Source organism: Uranotaenia lowii, chromosome 1 (assembly GCF_029784155.1).
Source record: "Uranotaenia lowii strain MFRU-FL chromosome 1, ASM2978415v1, whole genome shotgun sequence".
NCBI classification, from domain to species: domain Eukaryota; kingdom Metazoa; phylum Arthropoda; class Insecta; order Diptera; family Culicidae; genus Uranotaenia; species Uranotaenia lowii.
This window is the reverse complement of record NC_073691.1, coordinates 26,531,831-26,554,645: the sequence shown is the minus strand read 5'-3', so window position 1 is coordinate 26,554,645 and position 22,815 is coordinate 26,531,831. Positions and strand designations below refer to the sequence as shown.

The window sequence follows — 22,815 nt, the reverse complement described above, 5'->3', positions numbered from 1 at the left end:
CTTAGTATGTTTACCTGGGAAATTCGGGCTTGCTAAAAAATCAGTCGATCCCCAAACATAAAAAAGAGTATGTTTACGCAAGGTAATCGCAATGTATCTATGTGCAAAATAAAGGAAATTTCATTTCGGTTCTAGGGATGTAATGGCGATGCGGTACTCAACAAAAATGTGAATATTGGTTAATTTTTATCAATTTCCAGTAGACACAAACTGTGACAATCTAAATGGGTATAATGTAATCCTCAAAATAAACTTATCTCCAAACCGACTTCCGGAATTGCATCCCCAGCACATAATCCATCAAGTCCAAACCCAAACAATGCGGCTAAACTAACGTCATTCTGAACCCTTTGCTGTTGTGGTCGGAAAAAAAGTTTTAACGAATTTGATAAATCCATTTGGGTGTCTTGAGTTAAGGCACCTACACAATCAACAGTGGTCAAAACAAGGAAGTGACTTCTGAAGTAATTCGTCACCCTAAAACACAGAGCATCCAAACTAAATAATCTTTGATTCGGAGGGCCTTCGCGTTAAGACTTCTCAACAGAGAGAGAGACCTCAACCTAACCGAAAATACTATATAGCGACCCACCACCCACCCAAGAAAACTCATTTCATCTTTCGACTCCGAGACGACGAGAACTTGACGCGCGAGTGACGCGCAAGAACTTTGAGGCGTGCGCGCGTGTTTTCAAACGGCGACGAACTACACTATAAGGCGACGCGTACGGCAATCGCGTGTGAACTTTTTCGGTTTTTGTGATTGCGTATTATCGCAACAAACCACCCTTTAAGAAGGTGTAGGGGGTGTTCTTAGTGCCCTTTCAAATTTGGTGATTTTTTTTACAATATTTGTTGAATTTTGGATTTTTGTGACTCGGGAAGAATCCTTCTACAGCATCCAGTGAAACACGCGCAATCAAGATGGGATCCGTATCTCATCACAAGGTGAGCGGTTTGAATTCAGTTTTTTAAACTTTTTTTTTTTTAAGTGAAATTTTAGGGTTTAACTCTTTAATTAAAATAAGTGGCTCGGGACCAAAACATCAGAAAGTTTGAACCTTAATCAAAGGAGGAAAAAATATGTGAATCCACTGCGACCAAAAAAAAAAACAACAAAATCATAGGGTGTTAAAACAAGAATCCACAGGTGATAAGTGTTTCGGGACGAACAAGAGCACTTTACCGAATGATGGGGGGTCATAATGGCTCCAGGTTGCCCAAAAACAGTGAGCTGAGCACCCACCTACAGCTAATTAATGGCACCCATTCATCTTTCCCTCCGAAGGTTCGGCTGGAACATCGGATTGTGGGTGAAAAAAACGACCGGTGAAACAGTGAACTGAACTAGATTTTTTTTCGTGATTTTCCAGCTCAAACAGGTGGTGTGCGGCATACTTAGTGAGGGTTTTAACGAGTGGGTGGATTTTGGCTTTTTGGATGGAGATCCGTTGGAGTTTTGTTTATTATGATTGTTTTGATAATTCTTGGCGTGAGTCTTGTTGGGTCTCGAGGTCTTGGAAATTTACCGGTTCGACGCGCCACGTCGTTCGTAGGCAGAAGACTTTCGACATTGTTTGAACAATTAATGTTGAATCAACCACCCTAACTAAGCTGAGGGCTGAAATCAGTTTGGGTTTGGGTTGATAGTGAATGTGTGAAACTGCCGCCGAATGGTGGAGAAAAACGATGAACAAATTGCGCTGGGCCACAGACTGTGTAAATTAGTTGGGGGTGCTAATTGGTCGGAAAAGTGGTTTGTGGGTGGAAGCATGGCGTCGCGGTGCTCTCGTTTTTTTTTTTGGTGAGATACGACGGTGACCTTTCAGAGTGGTGATGATAAGAAGCTGATGTATCCGGTGATGATTTTTATGGGTTTATGAATGAACTGCTTCGGAATGCAATGTAGTTTGAACATATGAATGTTCCAAACGTAATAATTGAGCAAAGATGGACTTTTAATGAAGGACTTTACTGTCGAGTGCTTAACGGTGATTATGCTTTCATCGCGCATGGAGCAATTGTGAGCGGAAACTACATGTGGAAGATTTTATCATTGAAGGCTGCAAACGCAACCGATTAGCGCTTTCAACATCAGAGGACTGACATGTTGTGATCTAAAAGAACGGAACAATATCCAATCAGCTTGAACATGCTTCAATGTGTTTTAATTTTTATAACTTTAAGTTCAATATTATTTCTTTTTAACTGTTTTCTTCAACACAGATAATTGAAAATGTACTTGAGACTCAATTCAAAAATTCTGACAGCAAAATTCCGTTGAATTTATCAGAAAAGCAACGTTGGTTTTTTAGATTTACCCCTCTTTTAAGGCACCAGTCTATGAAATTTCTTTTGGGTTTTTTTTTATTTGCACTGTTTGTTTTACGGTATGACAATGTCTCAAAATAGGTGGTTAAAATATTGTTTGTTTATTTTTCTTTTTTCTTACCTAAGAAATTTCTTCAATCTACTTCTTTTAAACCTAATAATGGACAGTTGGAACTAGGTTGGACAGAAACAATTTTGGAACATTCCCAAATTGTCCATTTTCGTCGTTGAAGTGGATGCTACGAGATACGAATAGTAGGGTAGAATGCTGTATGTCGTTACTGCAATCTCTTACAAAAATCTAATGCTCAAGAAGAATGGACCAAATGAAGTAAAACAAGAATGCTTTTCCTTTGAAAATAAAGAAAAGATGTTTTCAGTGCTATTGAGACTTTTGATGAAAAATTTGAATTATCTACAAAATGTGACTTTAAGATCTTTTTCACCATTTTTAAACATTTCCCCTATGAACAAAATTTATCAAAAATATATATTCCAATATAGCGAAGGTTAGTCTTAAAATATTATTAGAAAAAGTTTTCAAAAATTTTACTTATAGATTTAATTTATCACTTAAGTTGAAAAACACAAACTTTTCAGCTAAAAGATTCGTGAATACATTTTAACACAGTGTAATTTATGTTTATCTATTTTTTTTTCATTTAAAATGGAAAGGTTGATCATAAAATTCCTATCGCGATTTGAAATGTGATGTCTTGATTAGAAACAAAATTAAAAGCCATTTATAATTTAAGAGGATTCATCCAAAACATATAGGGGAGAGTGGGGATACTTGATCCCCTTTTCTTATTTTCACCATATCTTTTTGGAAAAATTTAGCAACTCGCCGTCTTTGACATTTTCTGACAGCTTGTAACTTCAAGTTTGTATGCTCCAAAAATTAGAACGATACTTGAACCCGTTGATGAACTAGAAGCATTTTCGTGGGAGTAAAAAAATTGCGATTTTTCTGAAGTTAGGGGAGACTTGATCCCCTTTTGAAGAAGACTGGATCTTTTATTCGGGAAGCCCTTAACCTTGTATAAAAATCAAACAAAACCCCAAGATAGAATGTTAATTGACTATTTTGGACATGTTTGTTCTCATTTAACAATTTATAGCAGACATAAGAAGAAAATTCTATAACTTGGTCTCAACGCTAATAACGTTGCATACTTAAAGGCGCTATTTTTTATAATTAAGAGAAAATTAATTATTTTTGCTCTTTTCTCCAGACAACTGTTTGATAAATATTAGTTTTTGAATAAATATTAGTAATTTCGTAATCAGCAATCATAACGATCAATTCAGAAGAAGAATATGCCGATTGGAAGGGGGATCAATTGTACCCAACACTAGGGGATCAATTATACCCATAATCAACATTTTAGAAAACTTTTTCTTAAAAAAGTTGGGAGTTTTCCGTCGCTTTGAAAATATTGTGTTTTGAAGTTCATTTTACACTCGAAAGATTGATGTATTGAAATAAATATTTTTGTTATAATATTTCCATGTTAGGAACATTTTAAAATGATGAAAAAAGATCTTCAAGTCACATTTTGTGAAATTTTTCAAACAAAGTTCAATAACCCAAAAACTTATTTTGTTAAAAATTTTTGAGCTTCAACCATTGCTGTTTTGTTCAATTTGGCACATTTTTCTAGAACATTTGATCTTTGTACAACATTCCAGTTTGGAGATATAGCTAAGGAATCAAGTATCCCCAGGGATCAAGTATCCTCATTCTCCCCTACCTTATTGATGTTGGGTTTTTATTTAAATTGTGTCAGTGATAAAATTTTTATTTCTATTCATTTTCTCTTAAGTATAAAAATACAAGATTAACGAAGCTCATTTATGATAGGGAAGAAAGCCAACTAGTGGTAAATGCCTAGAAAAAAGGCTCATTTTTTTAAGTTCACAATAATAACTTCAAATATTTGTGAGTTCTATTGATGGATAAAATTGGATAACCATTAAAAAACTGATAAAAATTAAGAATAAGGAATTCCAAGTTTTGTTGTAAATATTGGAAGCACAGAGAAGTACTAATTTAGTGAACACAGCTGTATGCAATTAATAATTTAAGTTGCTGCTTCTAACCACTTTTCGATCTTTTCTAAGATTATTTAATTAAAAAATTAAAATCGACTTAAAAAAGATGATTCAAAATAATAAAAATGAGTGAACCGAACCATGTTATTTTTTATTTAAAATGCAGAAAGTTATTTTTTTTTTAACACAAAAATTTAGATTTAAAGAACGAAAAATACCTACCTTCTTATTACAAATTAAAAATGCAAAAATCCAAATAGTAAAATCATAAAATTTGGTGGATTTATTAAAACATTAATACTAAATATATAGATGTAAAAAATAAGTTTTTGAACATTTGATTACAAAAAAAAACAATTTTTTTAACAAATTTATAAAATTTAACTGATAACGAATTTTGTGAATTGATAACTGATGAAACAAAAAAATCAAAGTGATTGGCTATCAAGTGATGGATATGACGTTTAGGATTTTTTTTTTGCATATTCTTATAATACATTCCACCGTAACGTGAAATCGCTTTTCCGGACTTTTCTGCACTGTTATCGTTCTAGAAGTCAACCAATTTACGTGAAAATGAAAAAAAATTTAGCAAACGGTCGCAAATTGAATTTCCTTCAGAATGAATACAATTTGGTCATTTTAAAATTTAAGTTGTTTTTGTTGTGACTAATTACTTTTGTGACGTGAATTCACGCTAGAATTAACCATTTCGGACTTCAGTACATACATCCTTGAATTCCTGTTCTCTCTGTGGAAATAGTATATAGGTGTCTTCGAATGAGTTGTAAAGAAAATAATTACCCACAATTTGATGTACAGAACTTCTCGATTGAACAACAATTAACGAAGTTATGCTGATTTGAAATTGTGACGTGAATTCACTCAGTTCAAACAGAACAGGGTAGTTGACTGAATTTACGTCACGAAATATAAAATTATACTGTGGCTATACTGAACCATTCTTTGGAGTCTTCAAATTTTATGTAGACTTTCAAAAACGATATTTTGTTGTTCCGACTTTTACAATCATAAATTTTTAGTATCTGCACCTAACTTTTCCTTCTTTTGATTGACACTTGAAAAGCAACATATTGAGGGATCATATGTTAAAATAACTACTGTCTTTATTTAAAGATTCACCAAAAAATATTTTTCTTATTTTTTTTCAATCTTTTTGCATTTTTATTTGAAAATAATGAACTTATTAAAAAAATCAACTAAATAAAGCTCGATTTGTCAAAATCCGACCATCTGGAGGGTCAAAACAGCTTTCAGAGAACATTTTCATATAAAATTTAACGAAAAATCAAATTTTGTGACGTGAATTCACTCATTCGCGCTGTTGTAACTCAGCTAGATTCTAACCGATTTCTATAAATTTTAGTGTTTCAGAATCTTCTTATCATTTTTGAAGAAAATCTAATTTTTTTTTATTTAAAAAAAAGTCAGAGTTTTCTCGTAAAATTAAAAACTTCCCTTTTTTTGTGACGTGAATTCACTCATTTGCGACTGTTTTTGTTCGCTTTTCAAACCAACTATATTGGATATAAACAAATTCTTTTTTCTACAAAATGAAGCCGTGTTTTTTGGCTTCTGAACATACTAAAAATATTTCCGAAAAAAAATCATCCATATATTAAAATTAATGATTTTGTAAAAGTTGTCAAAAACACCACTTTTTCATCAAAAAAACTGATTTTCAAAATCATCTAACACATGTGTAAAAAAACTTTTTTCTCTTTTTTCGTTGGTTTCGTGTGATTTGAATTATCAAAATTATAGACAATTTTGAGATTTTTTGATACGTGAACGGATAAAAATCACTTTTGAGCGGTACAAGCGCGTGGAATGTGTCTTATGACTATCGTGAGTAATCAAAGCCTGGCACATGGCTTCCAGCCTGTTAAAGTGTTCAATTTGTGATTGATGAATAAATTTTGAAGTTGAAATTCTGGTTGAAAATTATGATCTTATTTAGATCCACTTCTTGAAGAAAACTCAATTTAGAGAAGAGATGAGGTTTTTGAGTGTCAAAATTTGAATTTCAAAACAACAGTTTGTTGGAATTACAACTCAATTTTTCAATTCATAGTTTCAAAAAAGTGTCTTTAAATGAAATGTATTAGGCTTAACGAGATTAAGAACTAAATTCCGCCGGAGGCGAGCCAATTTTTCGACATGTTCGTTAATTTTTAAATAACTTTTGGGATTAAGAAATTTTTCAGTTTAACGGTAGAATCATTTCTTGGGAATAGCTCGAGAGCCAAGGGATTGAATGAAGGCACAATTTCAGTTGATTTGGTAGCTTAAATTTTATGAGTAATGTTAAAAAATTAAGCCCCTTTATTTATGCACCATCATTGACGATCTTTAGATTTTAATTGTTGTTTGGCCTTAACACATTTAGGACCACGATGTTGATTTTTTTGGACCGCGAAGAAATCTAAACCAAGAAACAACGAAATTCATCATTGTATATCTCAGAATTCATTGGACCAAAAAATATCAATTTAATATCTTTGAGTCAACGAAAACGTTATGTTCAATATTTTAGAGTTTCATGATTAATTTTATATCATTTGAGTTTGTTCCGAACTGCCTTAGTAATTGATAAACTAGCATTCGTAAATATTATGAAGGTGTTTTGTATTCTTTATCATAAAAAAAACTCGTTAAAACTGTCAAAATAGAGACTGATCAATGTTAACCCAAAGCATCAAATTCTAAACAAAGACAAAATCGATATTTAACTCATATTTAAAGTTTTCTCATAAATTCCTGAAACCATGTTTTACTTTCATGGGAGTTCAGTACTGTTTTTAAAAATATGAAACATGCCACATTCGTCATAACAGAAGGAATAATCGAAAAATATTGAACAAAGTGATCAATCTTACTCCTGAAAACGGTACCTTGATTTACTGCTATTTAGTATGCCTTTTAAAAATCAAATACAGTGAATCCCCGATTTTGCCGTATGTGATAGAAATATTGCTATTTTTGCATCACAGCATGCGAAAATACAACACGTGTTGTAAAAAAAAATAGAAGGCCACAGATCTTGAAAATGTTTTTGTATGGCAAAATTTTCGAAATGGGCCGTAAGTGTCAAAATTTCTACAACTTTTTCCTAACACCAGTGAACTTGCTCGTATAAATATAAAGTTATAAATTTTTTTTTGAAAGCTTCATTAGTATCTTAAACGTGTGACCGTATACTCGATTTCAAAAAAATTCAAATTTTAGAAAAATATATAGAGATTGGAATAACACAACCAATGTTGTGTTATTCCAATCTCCATATATTTTTTGAAAAGTTGTTGACAAAGTTGACAAAATCGGGGATTTACTGTATTAAAAAGTAAATAATAGCGTTCCTACGAATTACTTGAATGGATTAGTAGATTTTTAAACGTTCTCTAGTATTTCAAAGGTTTTAAAGGAGGTTCTAAGAGATTTTCCTCTATCACTAATTTGACATTTGAGCTATAGTTTTCATCAAATTGCTTATTATTTTCATCAACATGACGATAAATGATGAAACGTTGAATCTAGGCTTAATTTGAATGCAAAAACAGTCAACTTATTTAAAAATATTAATTACATAATTTAATCAGTCAAACAATTTTTTTTTTAAGTATCAAGTCATGGATGTCGAAACTGTCTTGCTGTTAAATGAAACTGAGACCCATTTTCGACTACCCGGGATTATATAAGGTATGCTGAGTGATTTTGGTCGAGAAATAACTTCTTGGCAACGCATAAAAGTCTTGGAAATTATTAGTAAATAATATTTTTGCTTCCGAACAATAAACAGAGCAAATTGAAATTTTTATAGAATCAAATAAGTGAATTCTATATTTAATCATAATATTAAGGATGTGTTCATCTTCGAACTGTAAAATAGATTATCATCACTTCAGTATAGATATTCATAAATTTTTTGAGATATAGATGCTATTTTAATCGTTTGGAGTTAAGAATGAATAAACCTATTTTTCCTGTCGTTCAAATTTGTTCTATAGAAGGTGCATAAAAGGTCCTAGAAAATATCTAATTACTTCATAACGTAGATTTGAATCCTATGTGAAAAAAGTAAATTTCGTTGATTTGAAAAATGGACTTATTTCCAGCTTTTTGGGGATTTGAACCACTCTGGCCCCTTCATCCTCGTTAGTTATGGCTTTGCCGCAAAATAAGAGTATTGAGAGAACTCAATTTAAGTGGCATTTTTATTTTATTCTAGTTTAGGTAAATATATTCAGTTTTCTGGGACATGGTTATTAAAGCAAAACAATTTTTGGGAAAAGGTTAATTCTGGTGAAAATTGTCTGGGAAATGGTTCATTCTGGCGAAAATTATTTTGAAAATGGTTTGACAGGGGAAAAATATCTGGGAAAGTGTTTTTCTGATGACTAGAGTTCTGAGAATTTTTCATTCAAGGCAAACGGGTTCGGAGAAATGGAGTAGAACCGCTAAAAATAGTCAATTCACCTTTTATTTTGAGATTTATTTGATTTTTAACATAGTTGAAGCGCGCCTGAATAAAAAAATCAAATATCCATGAAGATGATGAAGTCTCCCTTAACAAGAAAAAATCACATTTTTTCGCTCTGGAAAACGCTTCTTATTCAGGGGTAAACAACTTTTTGAACCACCGAGCCACTATGAATTTTAAAAGTTTTCGGCAGGCTGCACTTACAGTATCGCCTCTTTGTATTTAGTAGAACTTTTGATAAAAATTATCTAAATGGAGAAATATAGATGAAAAAATGGAAATTTTATAAGGCTTTTTATTGATTCATGAATCGTTTGACTTGTTTCCGGAGCAGTATCTTTGATTGAAGTTTGGATTCGAAGTTATTCTGGAGCTTTTCCACAGCAATAACTAAAGCAAGGAAAAAAGGACTCTGTTTCGTTTTTGTAATAATGTGATAAAAGTTCTGTTTTCTGAACGTACTTCTAGAGATTTAATACAATGTGAATTTGTCCACGAGGCCCTGATTTTATCTGATAAGAATAAATGTATTTTATTCTGGGCACTGTTTCGATGATAAGTACAGAAGCTGTTATCTTCTGACATTTGGTGAACACAGATTGAGAAAATATGAATGTTGGAAAACATTTTGAGTTTTTTTTTTCAATTGGATGCACCTCAACAAAAATACAAGCCACCAAACTTCCTATCGAACAATCCAATAGAATTCAAAATTTCGAGTAATCAATCTTTATACCAAGGTAGAATATAAATTTTTCATTCTGAATCTGAGGACTCGAAAAAAGAAACAATAGAAGGAATTCAAGTAACTTAGTAAGTTCTCATTGCAAATTAGTTCATTATCGAAACAATAGCGCATTTTACATTTTGCAGATTTTTTTAAGCAACAGAATCTGGAAGACACATTTCTGAGAATTTATAAATTTTCAGACTGTTTTGATTAGCGTTCGAAAAGGTTTTCCTCAGTGATTAACCTCAAAAGAGCTTTTAAATGCAATCCAGAGATGGGCTTCTATATACTCAACTGCTTTAATTCATGTTGTGTTTTAATTTAACAAGGTTTGCCTTTTTTTTCTCATACATCAGTGCATGCCGCATCATCGTAAAACGCGAAGAACAACAATCTTTTGTTACTTAAATGAAAGTTTAATATTGCAAGTTCTTCAAATAATTTTGATTGATTTTGTAATGTTAACTTCCAGTGTTTTGTGAACAAATGAAAATAAAAATCAATCCATTTTTGATAGGTTTTAAAAATATCACGTAATACTTAAACATTCATAAGAACTGTTATTCGTTATATACGAAGCAGTGATTTTAATGTTTTTATGATATTGATCACTGTGTTTTTCTCTATTGCATGGGAATTTGTTCTGAGTGATTTAATCTAGATTTTGTACTGGATTTAGTCATAAAAAATGCTGAACACTTTGACAATAAGTAATGTATTAATATCAAAATTATTTGGATTGTAAAATGATAAACATTTTGAGATAATCTCAACAACATTTTCAACTATCATTTTTTTCTCAAATTTTATCAAACTTATGCATGCTAGCACTCTCATTCAAGTCTGATAAGCCATCTTTTTTTTCAGCCACCTCAATCGCATTATAAATTTTTCGTACTATTTATTTTTTTAAACCATTAAAAAAACATCTACTCCCCAACTATCCTTCTTCTGTCTTGACTCCATTCCAGATATCAACCCGGTTGATCATCTTCCTGATGCTGGCGGCCGGCACCGGTCTGGAACCGGGCCCGGTCGGAGCTATTACGGTAGCGACAACGACTTCGGACGACCCGATGCAGGAATCTACGCAACAAACTTCGACGACCCTGATGGCGGAGGCAACGGTAACGCAAATGCCATCGCTACTGGACCGGGAGCTTGAAGAGATGGATCAGGGAGTGGCAGAGAGCGTGACCAGTGAGAAGGCTGATTTGGCTGAAGCCGAAACGAAAGATCCCAAGAAGTTGGAGATCATCAAGCAGATTAGGAAGTTCAATAGCGATGGATCTTATACGGTAGGGTATGAAGCGGAGGATGGAACCTTTAAGATTGAAAGTAGGGATGTGCTGGGAAATATTAAGGGTACGTATGGGTATATTGATGAAAATGGGGAGATTCAGAGGGTTTCGTACAATGCACACAACAGTACCGGGTTGAAGGGAACGGCTGCTCCGGTGACGGAAGAAGTGGTTCATATTCCAGCTAAGTTCAATAGGAGTTACATTGGGATGCCGACGACGAGACGGCCTCCGTCGTATCATGGGAGTACGGTGATGCCGCAGAAAACGAGTGTTATTCAAACGATTCCGAGGAAGCGATCTAATGGGTTGACTACTGAAAAAACGACAAGTAAAATGACGGAGACTACGGCGTTTTCGGAACAGACAACGGCCTCCAGTCACAGTGCTACGGTTCAGACGCCGAAGCCTTTGTTGATCATAAGACCTACGCCCATTCCTTTGATGCCGAAGACGCTTGAACAGCTGGTTCGACCGGAGAAAGCTGAGAGTGAACACATTACGAAGATTTATGCAAAGAGTGCTCCTCAAAGGAAGGAGACGGAAAGGAAGAATGTGAGGGGGAACTTTTTGCGAAGACAACTCCCTCAGGATCAGGATGATGATATCGAAGCTCAACAGCAGGTTGTTTATGGACAGTCGGCGGGAGAGGAGATAGCGAATATATTTGCAGCCACACCACCGGAGCTGAGGCCGATTTATACGACGACTCCAACGCCACGAATTCCAGCAGTTGTACTGGCAGCTCGCCAACGAGCAGCTCACATTCAAAACATGTTGACCAGTGAACGACCAACGACAACCACTGAGAGAAGCTATGCTAAGCAGGCGCGAACTAAGCCAGAACCAGCTCCGGTAGTTTATGAACCAGCTACAGAACCTTCATCGGAAACAAGCTACGTTACCGATTCACCTGGGTCGGTTGTCCAAATACCGGCGAATAGTAATCGGGAGATTGCAGAAGCAGCCGAAGACGAACGAAGAGTTTATCGACCACGACCTGTCGAGTTTCGTCCAAGAGAGAACTACAGGTTTGTACCGGCTGCAGATCGGCAGGAACGCTACCGCGTTCCATTAGGCATTCCTCCTCAAGCTAGAGCCTTCCCGGTCCATGAAAACCCTTACTTGAGGGAGTCATCCACCAGAGGACTGCCAATTGTTCCAGAAAACTATCCCCAAGATGACGATGTCAACAGTATTGCTTACCGTCAGCAGCGAAGACCTCAAGGTCCTCCACCCTCGGCTGCTTACACAGAAACTCAACGGGAAGCACCAGCCGCAAATACGATCCCCAACGGACACAGCTACCCTCAGCAATCGTTCCCTCAGTCGTACGGCTTTAATCCCTACCGAAACCAGTACCAATCGCAGGCATCCAGTCCGTATTACGACTTCCCGGATCGCCCTCTGACCACCCGAGACTTCGAGCGTATTCTACAGCTGCTTATCTTCCGACACCAACAGCTCCAACAGCAACAGGCTCTTCGATTTGGAGGTTACAGCAATCCCTACTACGGTGGTCCTTCGCTGGCTCCTCCATTTGTGCCAAACCCCTACCAGGGTGGATTCGCTGCTCAAATCCCTCGACCACCGTTCTACAATGCCTTCCAACAGGGCGCCGGCTACTACGATCCGCGCTACCAGAATCCTCTCTATAGTCCCTCAACCGGCAATCGCCAATACAGCGAACGTAACTCTCAGCAGCAATCACCTGCCGAATACCAACAAAACGCAGCCCAACAGGAAGCTCCTCCACAAGCCGCCTACGAATTGTCTCGATTGGCGCCCCGAAGGCGCCAATACGTACAAAGACCGGAACCGGAATACCTCGCCGGAGCCGGCGCTGAACAACCAACGCAAGCCGATCTCCTCCCCGGAAACGTCCGTGAAGACCTGCTGTACCGAATGCTGATGCTGGCAATCCAATCGGAAGCGGCCTTCGGAGCTTCCCCAGCAATCTCAGCACTCAGTCCCGGAGGAGGTTACCCAGGTGGTATTCCAGGTGGTCTCCCGTCACAGCAACGCGGATTCCCTCCGGGAGCCGGCCCGAATCTGATCTCAGCCGGATCGGTCCATCGAGCCGTCCACCAGCAGAGTCCCCCGACTACGACGCCCGGCTACAGCAAGAAACCGGTGAGGAGTGTACAAATTTTGGGCGAGGAGTAGCTCGACTCTTCTAGAATTAGGTTAGTAGTGATTTTGTTCCGATTACCGCTAATTTTTGTTTTTCCTCTCCCGAAGCGAATTACCCGATTAGTTAGTGTTTACGTACCGTGTTAGATGTAGGCAGTAGGCTGTGTGAGCGGTTGCCCGTGGAAACCGTCACTCCGATCTTGAAAGGACTGTGTTATTGAACATTCTTTTTTTTTTCAACAATAGAACGGTGTTAAAATCTGATTGACTAGGAACAATCAGTTTCCATCTGAATATAGGTAAAATCCTTCACTTTTTTTTCCTCCAACGTGTAGTGAATAGTTAGATTGACCTTTTCTTCTTCTATCGCTCCTTCACTCCAGTGTTAGCAGTGTTAGTGTTTAATTAGTTACGAACAAAACAAAAAACTCCAAAGATAAAACGACGACTACTTTATGCTTTTGGTGCGCTTGTGTGGTTTGCTCTGATGAGTGTAGAAAAACAAGTGAAGGGGAAGAGAATGGGGAAAAACCATGGTGAGAGACTTTTGTTTACCTTCCGTATTCCGTAGAACTTTTAAACCTATAAATGGAAAAGAGTAGCAATTTTTCCTAAAATATTTTTAAGAAATGCCACTAACTATCAAAATTGTCAATCATACTATTTTTTTTTTAGTTTCCCGAATTGATTCTCTCTATACAGAATTTATGAGTAGCTTTGCCTACATTTTTTTTGGCGCTGCATATCTCGTTTTAGTTGTTTATAAAGTTAACCGAATGTTGCTTAATAATCAGGCAAATCGTCAAACGTCAGGAAGATTGGCAACTGTCTTTCTGAGTTCTTGGTGAGAGATCATGCTTAATCTTAAACTGGTGTTCCACGATCTTATCCGACACCTTGGACGACATCCGACACCTTGTTCGTACCTATCGAAAGAATGCAAGAGAGCACTAAATATTACTCTCACAGCCTTCAAATCGTTGCCAACGACAATATTTTCCAGTTATCTCATTGGTCGATATTACTAAATTCGCATCTGATTTTTAGCCCTCTGGATGCACTGCTAGTTGGAGAGAGAAAATGACAATGATTTTCTCACTTGAAGCCCGCGCAGGAGCAAAATCATTCCAAAATTTTCAAACATGCCGGACTTTCTATAATATCCGATTTAAACTGACTTCAGACGACGTTTTGTACGATCTTTTCACTACGCAGTTTGAACTGCGTTTCACAACACCTTTGTAAACGACTTAAGCTAAAATCTCTGATACGATTTCATGTTTGCTGGGTAGTGTTCTGTTTTGATCACACTCAAAATGGAGTAACGATAATTTGGCAAAACCTTGAGTTGAATTCAATGATAAAAAATGGGAGTATTTTTATGGGCTTAATGATTTAATTTTTTTTTAATTTTAGATTGTAAAATAACTTGACAAATTATGTTTGAGTGTGAAAAAATAGAAACAGTACTGTACCTCGCAGAATTCTACTGTTGATTTTTTTTGTAATTCTAACCGCTGATCTAACCGGAAGCTTTCGAATCCAGAATAACAAATCATTCAACAATAAAACAAAATGAAACTTGTTGTGGAATTAGGTTTTGACGAAAATTTTACTGTTAACCATCTGCTAAGTGAGTTGTAAAGAGATAAAAAAAAATTGATTGTAAATATTAAAATCAGCTGAGACAGACCCAGATTTCAATCATGATTAGTGTAGTTTGCCAATGTTGAAGTTTGAGAACAGGCTTCAACGTTGTGTTTTTTAATAGACGAGCTACTTTATTTGCTAGAACTAGTTAGGAGCAACAGTTAAAAAAAAGAATGTTTGTTATTCTTGTTCAGGAGCTGCCTTGCGATGATGAGAGGTAAGAATTTGAAAAATTTAAATCATCGTATCCTTGGAATAGAAAAAAAACATATTAAAAAATATTATTTTCATCTTACGATATCTTTATTACATTCAAATCATTTTACATTCGGTTCAAACAAAAATCAAAATTATGATTTTGTATACACAAGTCATCATTTTAAGTCTTTTATTAGACTCCTCAAAATAAATTTGAGTGTTTAAAATCGTTTGGATATTTTTCCTTACAGATATATTTTTGAGATTCTTAATTTAATTGTTAAAATATTTACAAAAAAATCTATTAGACATATTCCGAAAGAGCATCCAAATATTTCTCAGCTTTTTATATACAGATATGAATAATAGAGTTTTTTAGCAGGCATCAGATTTTTCCAAAACTGAAAGAGTCTGTCATATGATTTTTTGGTTTTTACTCTTTTTCAATGCAGTATTTAATCTGTTTCTTTTTTCAAAAGAAAAATTTATAAAAAAAATATTTTTAAAACTTGAAATTTTTTTACAGTGATTCTGTATACATATAAAGTCATGAGTATGGTTGGCAGATTGCCCGGATTTATCCACACTTGCCCGGATATTTGACACAAAATTTGAGGTAAGTCCGGTCTGGCCAGGTTGGCCGATTTTTTTTGAAAATAGCCCAGATTTTTCCCTCTTGCCACCTTAGTCATAAGCTACACACTAATCTTACCAAAAATTTAAAAAAAAGTTCTCTTTAAAACTTCATTGCCTTGATTCTTGAAGAGAAGTTCCTAATGTTGAACTTCTTCACATCAGATTCGAATTCGAAACATCATTGTATGATCAATGTTTAAAAAATATTCAAAAGGATTCTTAACTTCAAACTTAAATAACTCCAGGCATTAAAAAAATTAAAAAAATAACCGTAATAATTTTGATAATTCGTTTGTTCAAGTTTTAATTGAAAACATCTTTAGAGAAGGTTTCTAAAAATTTCAGTCGTTATTTTCAAAAACTGAACAGGAATTAAAAAGTTTTTATAACTATCTTAAAAGTATCAAAATTAAATGACTTTCTAGATCCGAACTATGAATCTAATGTTGTCATTTTCTTTTCAATTAGATTCCTGATTCTCCTTTAAAAAACCATAAATATTATCCATTTTGAAAAGAATTCTATTCTATTGGAATATATTTTTAATTTATTTTTGTGGATTGTTATCTTAAAAATCTTAAGAGTACTTACTGTTTTAAAAATGGGATTTTAACACAATCCTTCGCCAATATTTAATTTCTTATCTGAAGTTTATAAAATAATTTAAAAATTGTGGTTAACCAGAAATCAGTCTGTTATTAGAGCTTAGATTTCAAAAAAATAAAGAAAAAAATTTAAAAAGGGATTTTGAAAGTTATAATCATGAAATTATCACTTAAAGTTTATTGATATGAGATCAATAATCTTAAAATTGGTTTGGGTTAACCGTCAAGAGAAAAACCCAATCATCTGAAAATTTTACTGAAACATTTTTCCGGGCCGGAAAATTCAGGCAACTTAATATAAAAACCTGGCAAAATCCGGGCATTTGATTGCAAAATTTACGACAAAAAATCCGTGCAATAACCGGAAAATTTTTATCAAAACAGAAATTTCTCAAGAAAAAAAATACTTGAAAAAAAAATGTTTTTTAGATTACCAGTTTTATAATCGTCTTTTAGATTATCGAAAAACTTCCTATGATTATTTTATGAAACTTGCCGAAAAATTCGTTTTGGACGCAAACATAACTTTTTTAATGCAATTTGTTTTTCTGTTTGTTTCGGTTAATAAGATGAATGTATACGGGCAAAATCCGAGCTTTTTTCAATGAAATCCGGGCAACCGGGCCAGGACGGACTTTTGTCAATTTTTGAGCATTGATAACGTTGTTGTTCAAAATTTGATTTCGAAAGAATTGAACGTTCTGAATCTAATTCTGATCTTAAATTTCATCCAGAAAATTCCAGAAAAAAATTAGAGATAAGACGATATGAAGATATCATCTTGAAATATCAAATTTAACCATTCAAAATAGGTTCAAATACATCAAATCAAATACATAAACTGAAGTAAAAAATAAAAAAAAACTATCTCCGTTAAACGTGTAGCAATCTTCAAGAAGAAACAATTTTTTTTCGAAAATTGCTAGTCTCAGATTGACGAAAACATTTGAAGGATATTTTATGAATTTTATTTTCAAATTCTCTTCAATTCTGGGTATTTTTTTAATCTGAAAATTTACGCTGAGGGTCTCAAAATTTAAAAAAAAAAATTTATAGAGTCACATTTTTTTTTAATATTGTATTTTCCGTAACATTTCTATATAATGATTGCTGACAGATTTTGAAAAAAAAATGTAAAAAATGCGAGGTATTTGAATGTTTTGTAAAAGACATAACATCATTTTTCAAATGCGAATTACTTTATTATTTTTCAACGGAGTTGATAAAATATCACATCAAAACGCAATGAAATTTAACAGCTTTTAAAACAAATTATTGGAATAAATTAAAAGTAAACATGAAAAAACCGTAAACATATTTTAAAAAGTGTTTAAAAATGCCGTCCACATCTTGGAATTTTCTGAAAAAAAAAAAATTTTGTTTCCCATTCTATGTTGAAGCTTTCAAAAATGCTGTCTACTTCATCGTCTTTTCTACAAAAAATATAATTTTGCTGCTTGTTCCAGGTTGTAACTTTCATCTGAATCAAAACACCAAAATTAATTTCTTTAAGAGAAGTTGAAGAAATAATGGCAACAATTCTTAATTTTTGCATCGAAAACTAAAAATTCTCGAATAACTACACTACCACATTTGTTGAAAGGCTGAGCAAATTTGAACGCGTTTTGATGTGCTTTAACCTTCCACTGCTTTAGAGCCCGTATCAAGGTATCAAAAATAAAAAAAATATTCAATTTCCTAGAATTTTGAGCCAATTTTCATTTCAGAATCACAGAAATAACTCACAATTTTAAAATGCTCGTTAATTCCACCGATTTTTTTTTAAATTTTGAATAAATTTCCAAAATAAAATTTTTTTGGCCAATATAAAACTAGGATGTCTTACTTAGAATTAACAATGAATGATTAGATTTTTAATGATTATTGATTTTTCCCAACTAGAATGTAAAAAGACCCTATTTATCATGAACCGAACACAGAAAACCTTCACAGAATTTTTGGGTAAAATCACAGTAATTCAGATTTTTTTTTCTCACAAAAAACAGATTTTTTCGGCACCCTGGGCCCGTATATGTCTTAGACAAATCTTCCATATTTTTAGCATAATTCAGTAAGTACTTTAAAAGAATTCATAAAATTTTTGTGCATCATAAACTAAATTAGAAATTTATAATGAAGAAATTTTTTCAAAAATTTTCTTATTCCTTAAAATTTTTTACAATGAAATGTATTGAAAAAACGATTCAGTTTAAACTTGCATAAATTGATTAGTAAGAGGTTAATAAAGTTATTTTCTTTGACGCAATTTTTTTTTCTCTCAACGGATTAACAGTCCATGCAGTGGAGGGTTAAGATTTGAGCATTTGAAAGCTTTTTAATTTTTTTCACGAAAAAATCTATTTTATTGAATATTTTATAATTTACACTATCATGTAATTTGAGGCGAAACATGAACCAAACCAATCTGAAGACTCCCAGTGAAAACTCAGTCAAATTATTTAAAAAAAAAACATTTTCTTATAAAAATTGCCTTATGTGAGAATTTTTACTCTACAGAGAATCCAGTAATATTTTCCAAAATTTTCAAAAGGCTTTCTTCAAATTTTAGGTATTGATTTATTGATTTTAAAACGTTTTGCATACTTGGCAACATTGATTCAATACGAATTGGAGTTTAGTTTTCCTTTATTTAATGAAATAACAGTTTTTTTTTATTTCAGTTTCAAATCAATTCAAAACAATTCAAAGAAAATAAAATCTTTTTCAATATTCTGCAACGGCTTATTTTTCTCAAAATTTAAGCCGTGATTGACGCAGTTTATATTTGAAAAAAAAACTAAATTTAAAAATATAGTGTATTGAAAAATGAAAAAAAAAACATTTCTTAAAGCATGTTTCATAATTTCTGGATATAGATTTAGATGGATTCCCAAAATAATAGTGATAGTAAGCTTAAGCTTTCCAGTTTTTTTTTGGACAGATTCTGGCCGTTCAAATCTGGACATTTTTTTTTTTTCCAAAAACCTGCCAAAATCCGGGCATCAAATTCAAAAAATTTCAACTAAAAAATCGGGTGATATCTGGGCTTATCTTAAGGTTGCCAGAATTTTTTCAGTACCAATCCGGGCCGGACAAATCCGGGCAATTTTTGATAAAAACCTGGCAAAATCCGGGCATTAGATTTCAAAATTGACGACTGAAATCCGGGCAATATCCGGGCAAATTTTGTCAAAACCCAAAAATTATTCAACAAATATCAAGAAAAAAAATTTTGAAAGAAAGCTTTTTCATCAAAGTACATCGACAGATTTTAAATCGTATTACAGGCTTCCAAAAAAACCTTTCATAATTATTTTTTATAAAACTTGCTCAAAAATTTCGTTTTGGAGGCATAAATTATCAACTTTTACAACACTATTTGTTTCTTTTTGTTTTATTTGCCAAATAAAGTGAATTAAGCCGGGCAACATCCGGGCATTTTCCAATGAAATCTGGACAACCGGGCCGGACCGGACTGTTCTCAAATTGTGTATAAAATAACCGAGCAAACCCGGATAAAACCGGGTAATCTGGCAACCTTAGCTTATCTGGTCAAAGTCAAGAAATTTCTGAAGAAAAATTCAAGAGAAAAAGTGAAAGTTAAACACATGACTTTGTTTTCGAAAAAACATCATTTAGAGTAATGTTGCAGGATTACTCGGTTGGGTCCGGGCTCACCCGGATATTTAATACAAAATTTGGAAACAGTCTCTCCCGTCCAGGATGCATTGATTTGATTGATAAAAGCCTGGATTTGGCCAGGGTTTATTCCTTTTTCCATGGCAAGTCATTAATACAAAGATCAAATTGATTTGTATTTTTTTTATAATTATGCTTTCTGAACGATATGTGTTGATCACATTATGCAAAAATTATCTTGAAAGGTTTTTTGGAGGCCTAAAATATAATAATCACCCCGATCACCCCCCCCCCCCCCCTCCCCGTAGGACCGCGCCTGCCTCTGAGGCGGTTCTTTTTACGTTTCTGCTTAATACTTTTATTTTTAAGCCCCACCTCTTTCTCATACGAAGCATTCATAAAAGAATACCAACTCTGGTCAACCAAAAATTTACATGTTGCTATATTGAATCTTCTTTCACCAATTTTTGACGGACGCCATGTACGATGGAATTTTTTTAAGGCACCAACATACTTTCAACCTACATGCAGTTTCACTTACTACCACTGAATTCACCTAGTTAGAGTTTCAGAGTACCGCACAGTTTTGAAAGTTTCGATTTTTGTTGATTACTTTCAGGGTTTTGACTGAACTTGCCCGGATATAGCTCGGGTATTTCCCGGATATTTGATCGTATATTTTGAAATTGAATGCCCGTATTTTCCCAGGTTTTTATATAAAGTTGCCCGGATTTATCTGCCCCGGGCAGGTGGAAGTTTGCAAGTTTATTCGAAAATCAAGATAAATTTTTTTTTGTAATTCGACCTCAAAATCATAAATAATGTTTATCAATTCGAGGTTTTGGTTAGGATTCTGCTAATATGGTGGATAAATTCTGGATTGTTATACATCTTATGCAGCTTTTGTTTTGAGGAATTAATCTTTACAACGCGTTCATAAATTCCTTTCTCATTCTTTAACAAAAATGGAACTTTTTAATAATGATAAAAGGGTTTTTTTTTTGTCGTGTGTGATTCTTTTTTCGTGGATTCGTCAAAAGTAATATCGATGGATGAACTGCTCAAGTAGAATCCATAATCAATTTTCTTAAAATTATCACCAAAAACCAAGAAAAGATCTCCAAAATTTATGAATATATGGGTTAAGGTTAAACAAAGGTCTCACCAATCAACTTTTTCAAGCAAACTGATTTGATCGGAAGAAATAAGCCAAAAAATAATAAAGCCAAATAAACGAGGGCAACCACCAAGCCAAGCGTCACCAAGAAGAGAGCGCGTAGAACCCCTAATGTTGATTGATAAGACTTAACAACAAACGAAAACCAAAACCGAATTGAAACAATAAAAAGTTAAATTCTGAAAAAATAACTCAACAGGTGTTTTCTCAAAGGGGGAGGTTTTCCCTGCTAGAAAGTACGGATGTAAATTAACCACAACCCAACAGAAACGGAATGACGGCAAAAAATCCTGAAACCAGCCACAATGGAATAGTTCGTTTTTTGTTGGATTCCGAAAGTTAGACAGAATTATTTGAAAATTTGCATCCCCCCTTCCGTTTGGGAGAAAGAAATAGAAGGCAACAGATTGAATAAAAAAAAACAAACTATGTGTATGCTGAAATTATAAACTGCAACCAGTCAAATAACTTTCAACTTACGACAAAACTCATCCTCTGGGGCTTGGGGTTGCAAGTTTGTGGGTGGCAGTCCAACGTACGCTTTAATTTTATTTCCAAACAATTTCAGCCACTTCTGTTCTGTCCCGGTCCATTCGGATTTGTTCTGATGTGGGAAAATCGTTGTGGATTTTTCCTCCCTTTCGGATAGTTTTTTAGTTTTTTTTGTTAGGTTTCGAATTGTAGAGTTTCAAAATATCAGAGGGACAGACAAAGTTCGAAACGGTCTCAGCAACGAAAGTTGACGAAAACGCGGAAATCGTTGGTTGCAGCAACTAATTTACGATATGATATCAACCCTCTTCCAGCAGGGAAAACAATTTCTTGGCGAGGGGCTTTTCGAATCAATTTCGTCAGGTGAGTAACGTACCTCCCTTCTTACCTACTTCAGAGGGTTTGTAAGTAAGTTAGTAAGTCAGAAGTTGACGTCGAGGTTTCCGTCATGGTACATTTTGGATTTGTTCGCATATCTATATTTACCTTGTGTTTTCAGGTTTTTGTTTCTACTTTCAGCAGGTCAGTAAGGCGATTTTCTTCTCGGCACACAACACAGACTTGGAACAGGTGACATAAGCAAATGAACGTGAGAAAATGGCTGTAAGTATTATCATCATCGGATTGTCATTGGATGCAGGTTGCAGAACTGACTGATTTACCTTCTACCTACTTGTTCGTTCACTATCGACAGGAAAATGATAGTAAATTTCCCTGCTAGCTGTTACTGGAAAATTGGATTGAGTAAGTTGTTATTTTGTGCTTGCGGGGGCGGGCGTGATTAATTCTTGTGGAATTACAATGTGTGTACTCTAGATTATTCAACCACCAGCCGTCGTACGATCAATGAAGTCTTGGCGAACGTAAAATCTGTAGGTAATGAAATTTCTCTGAAAAACCAATTCCATACAAATCTAAAAGTTTCGCGTTGCATATTCAAAGGCGATTTTCTATTCACAATACGAGCTTTTAGCGTCGCCCAAGTCTCATAAAACAGGTACAAAGAAGCATACTCAGTCCTATCATTGATAAGAAGTACTTTCTATGCAGCATTTAAGTTCTTATTGATACTTTCAAGTTCCAAAACAATTCTAATTGATCTTCTATTCAGCTTCCAGCGGCCTTTTAATTCTGCTTTCCAAAAATCATAAAATGTGCAAAAAAAATCTCCCTCTATCTGTATTGCACCCTTGACATCGGTTCACATCACCTTCTCTTGATTATCTACTTTCTTCAGTAAATGATGCCACGCGCCGGATTCCAAACTCAACAAATTGCGGTTTGCCGAGATTTGTTAAATTTGCTGCTCAATTGCTTCTTTCCTAAGTTTCCTACCTAGATTGCATCAGAATGGTCACTTAAGTTTC

The 22,815-nt window shown here is 34.3% G+C and overlaps 1 protein-coding gene across 1 annotated transcript; it reads left to right on the top strand.

Annotated features, from left to right (window-relative positions):
* Positions 1–642: 642 nt before the first annotated feature.
* Positions 643–13,291, top strand: LOC129739450 (uncharacterized). Its single transcript, XM_055730903.1, has 2 exons — positions 643–948; positions 10,589–13,291. The coding sequence occupies exons 1-2, from the start codon at positions 925–927 to the stop codon at positions 13,082–13,084; spliced, it is 2,520 nt and encodes an 839-aa protein (XP_055586878.1). The 5' UTR covers positions 643–924; the 3' UTR covers positions 13,085–13,291.
* The last annotated feature ends 9,524 nt before the right edge of the window (positions 13,292–22,815 follow it).

Bases quoted from the DNA above. Each gene is read 5' to 3' on its own strand.
- LOC129739450 (XM_055730903.1), top strand. From the start codon at position 925: ATGGGATCCGTATCTCATCACAAG. The intron at 949-10,588 runs GTGAGCGGTTTG...ACTCCATTCCAG, and splicing joins GATCCGTATCTCATCACAAG to ATATCAACCCGGTTGATCAT.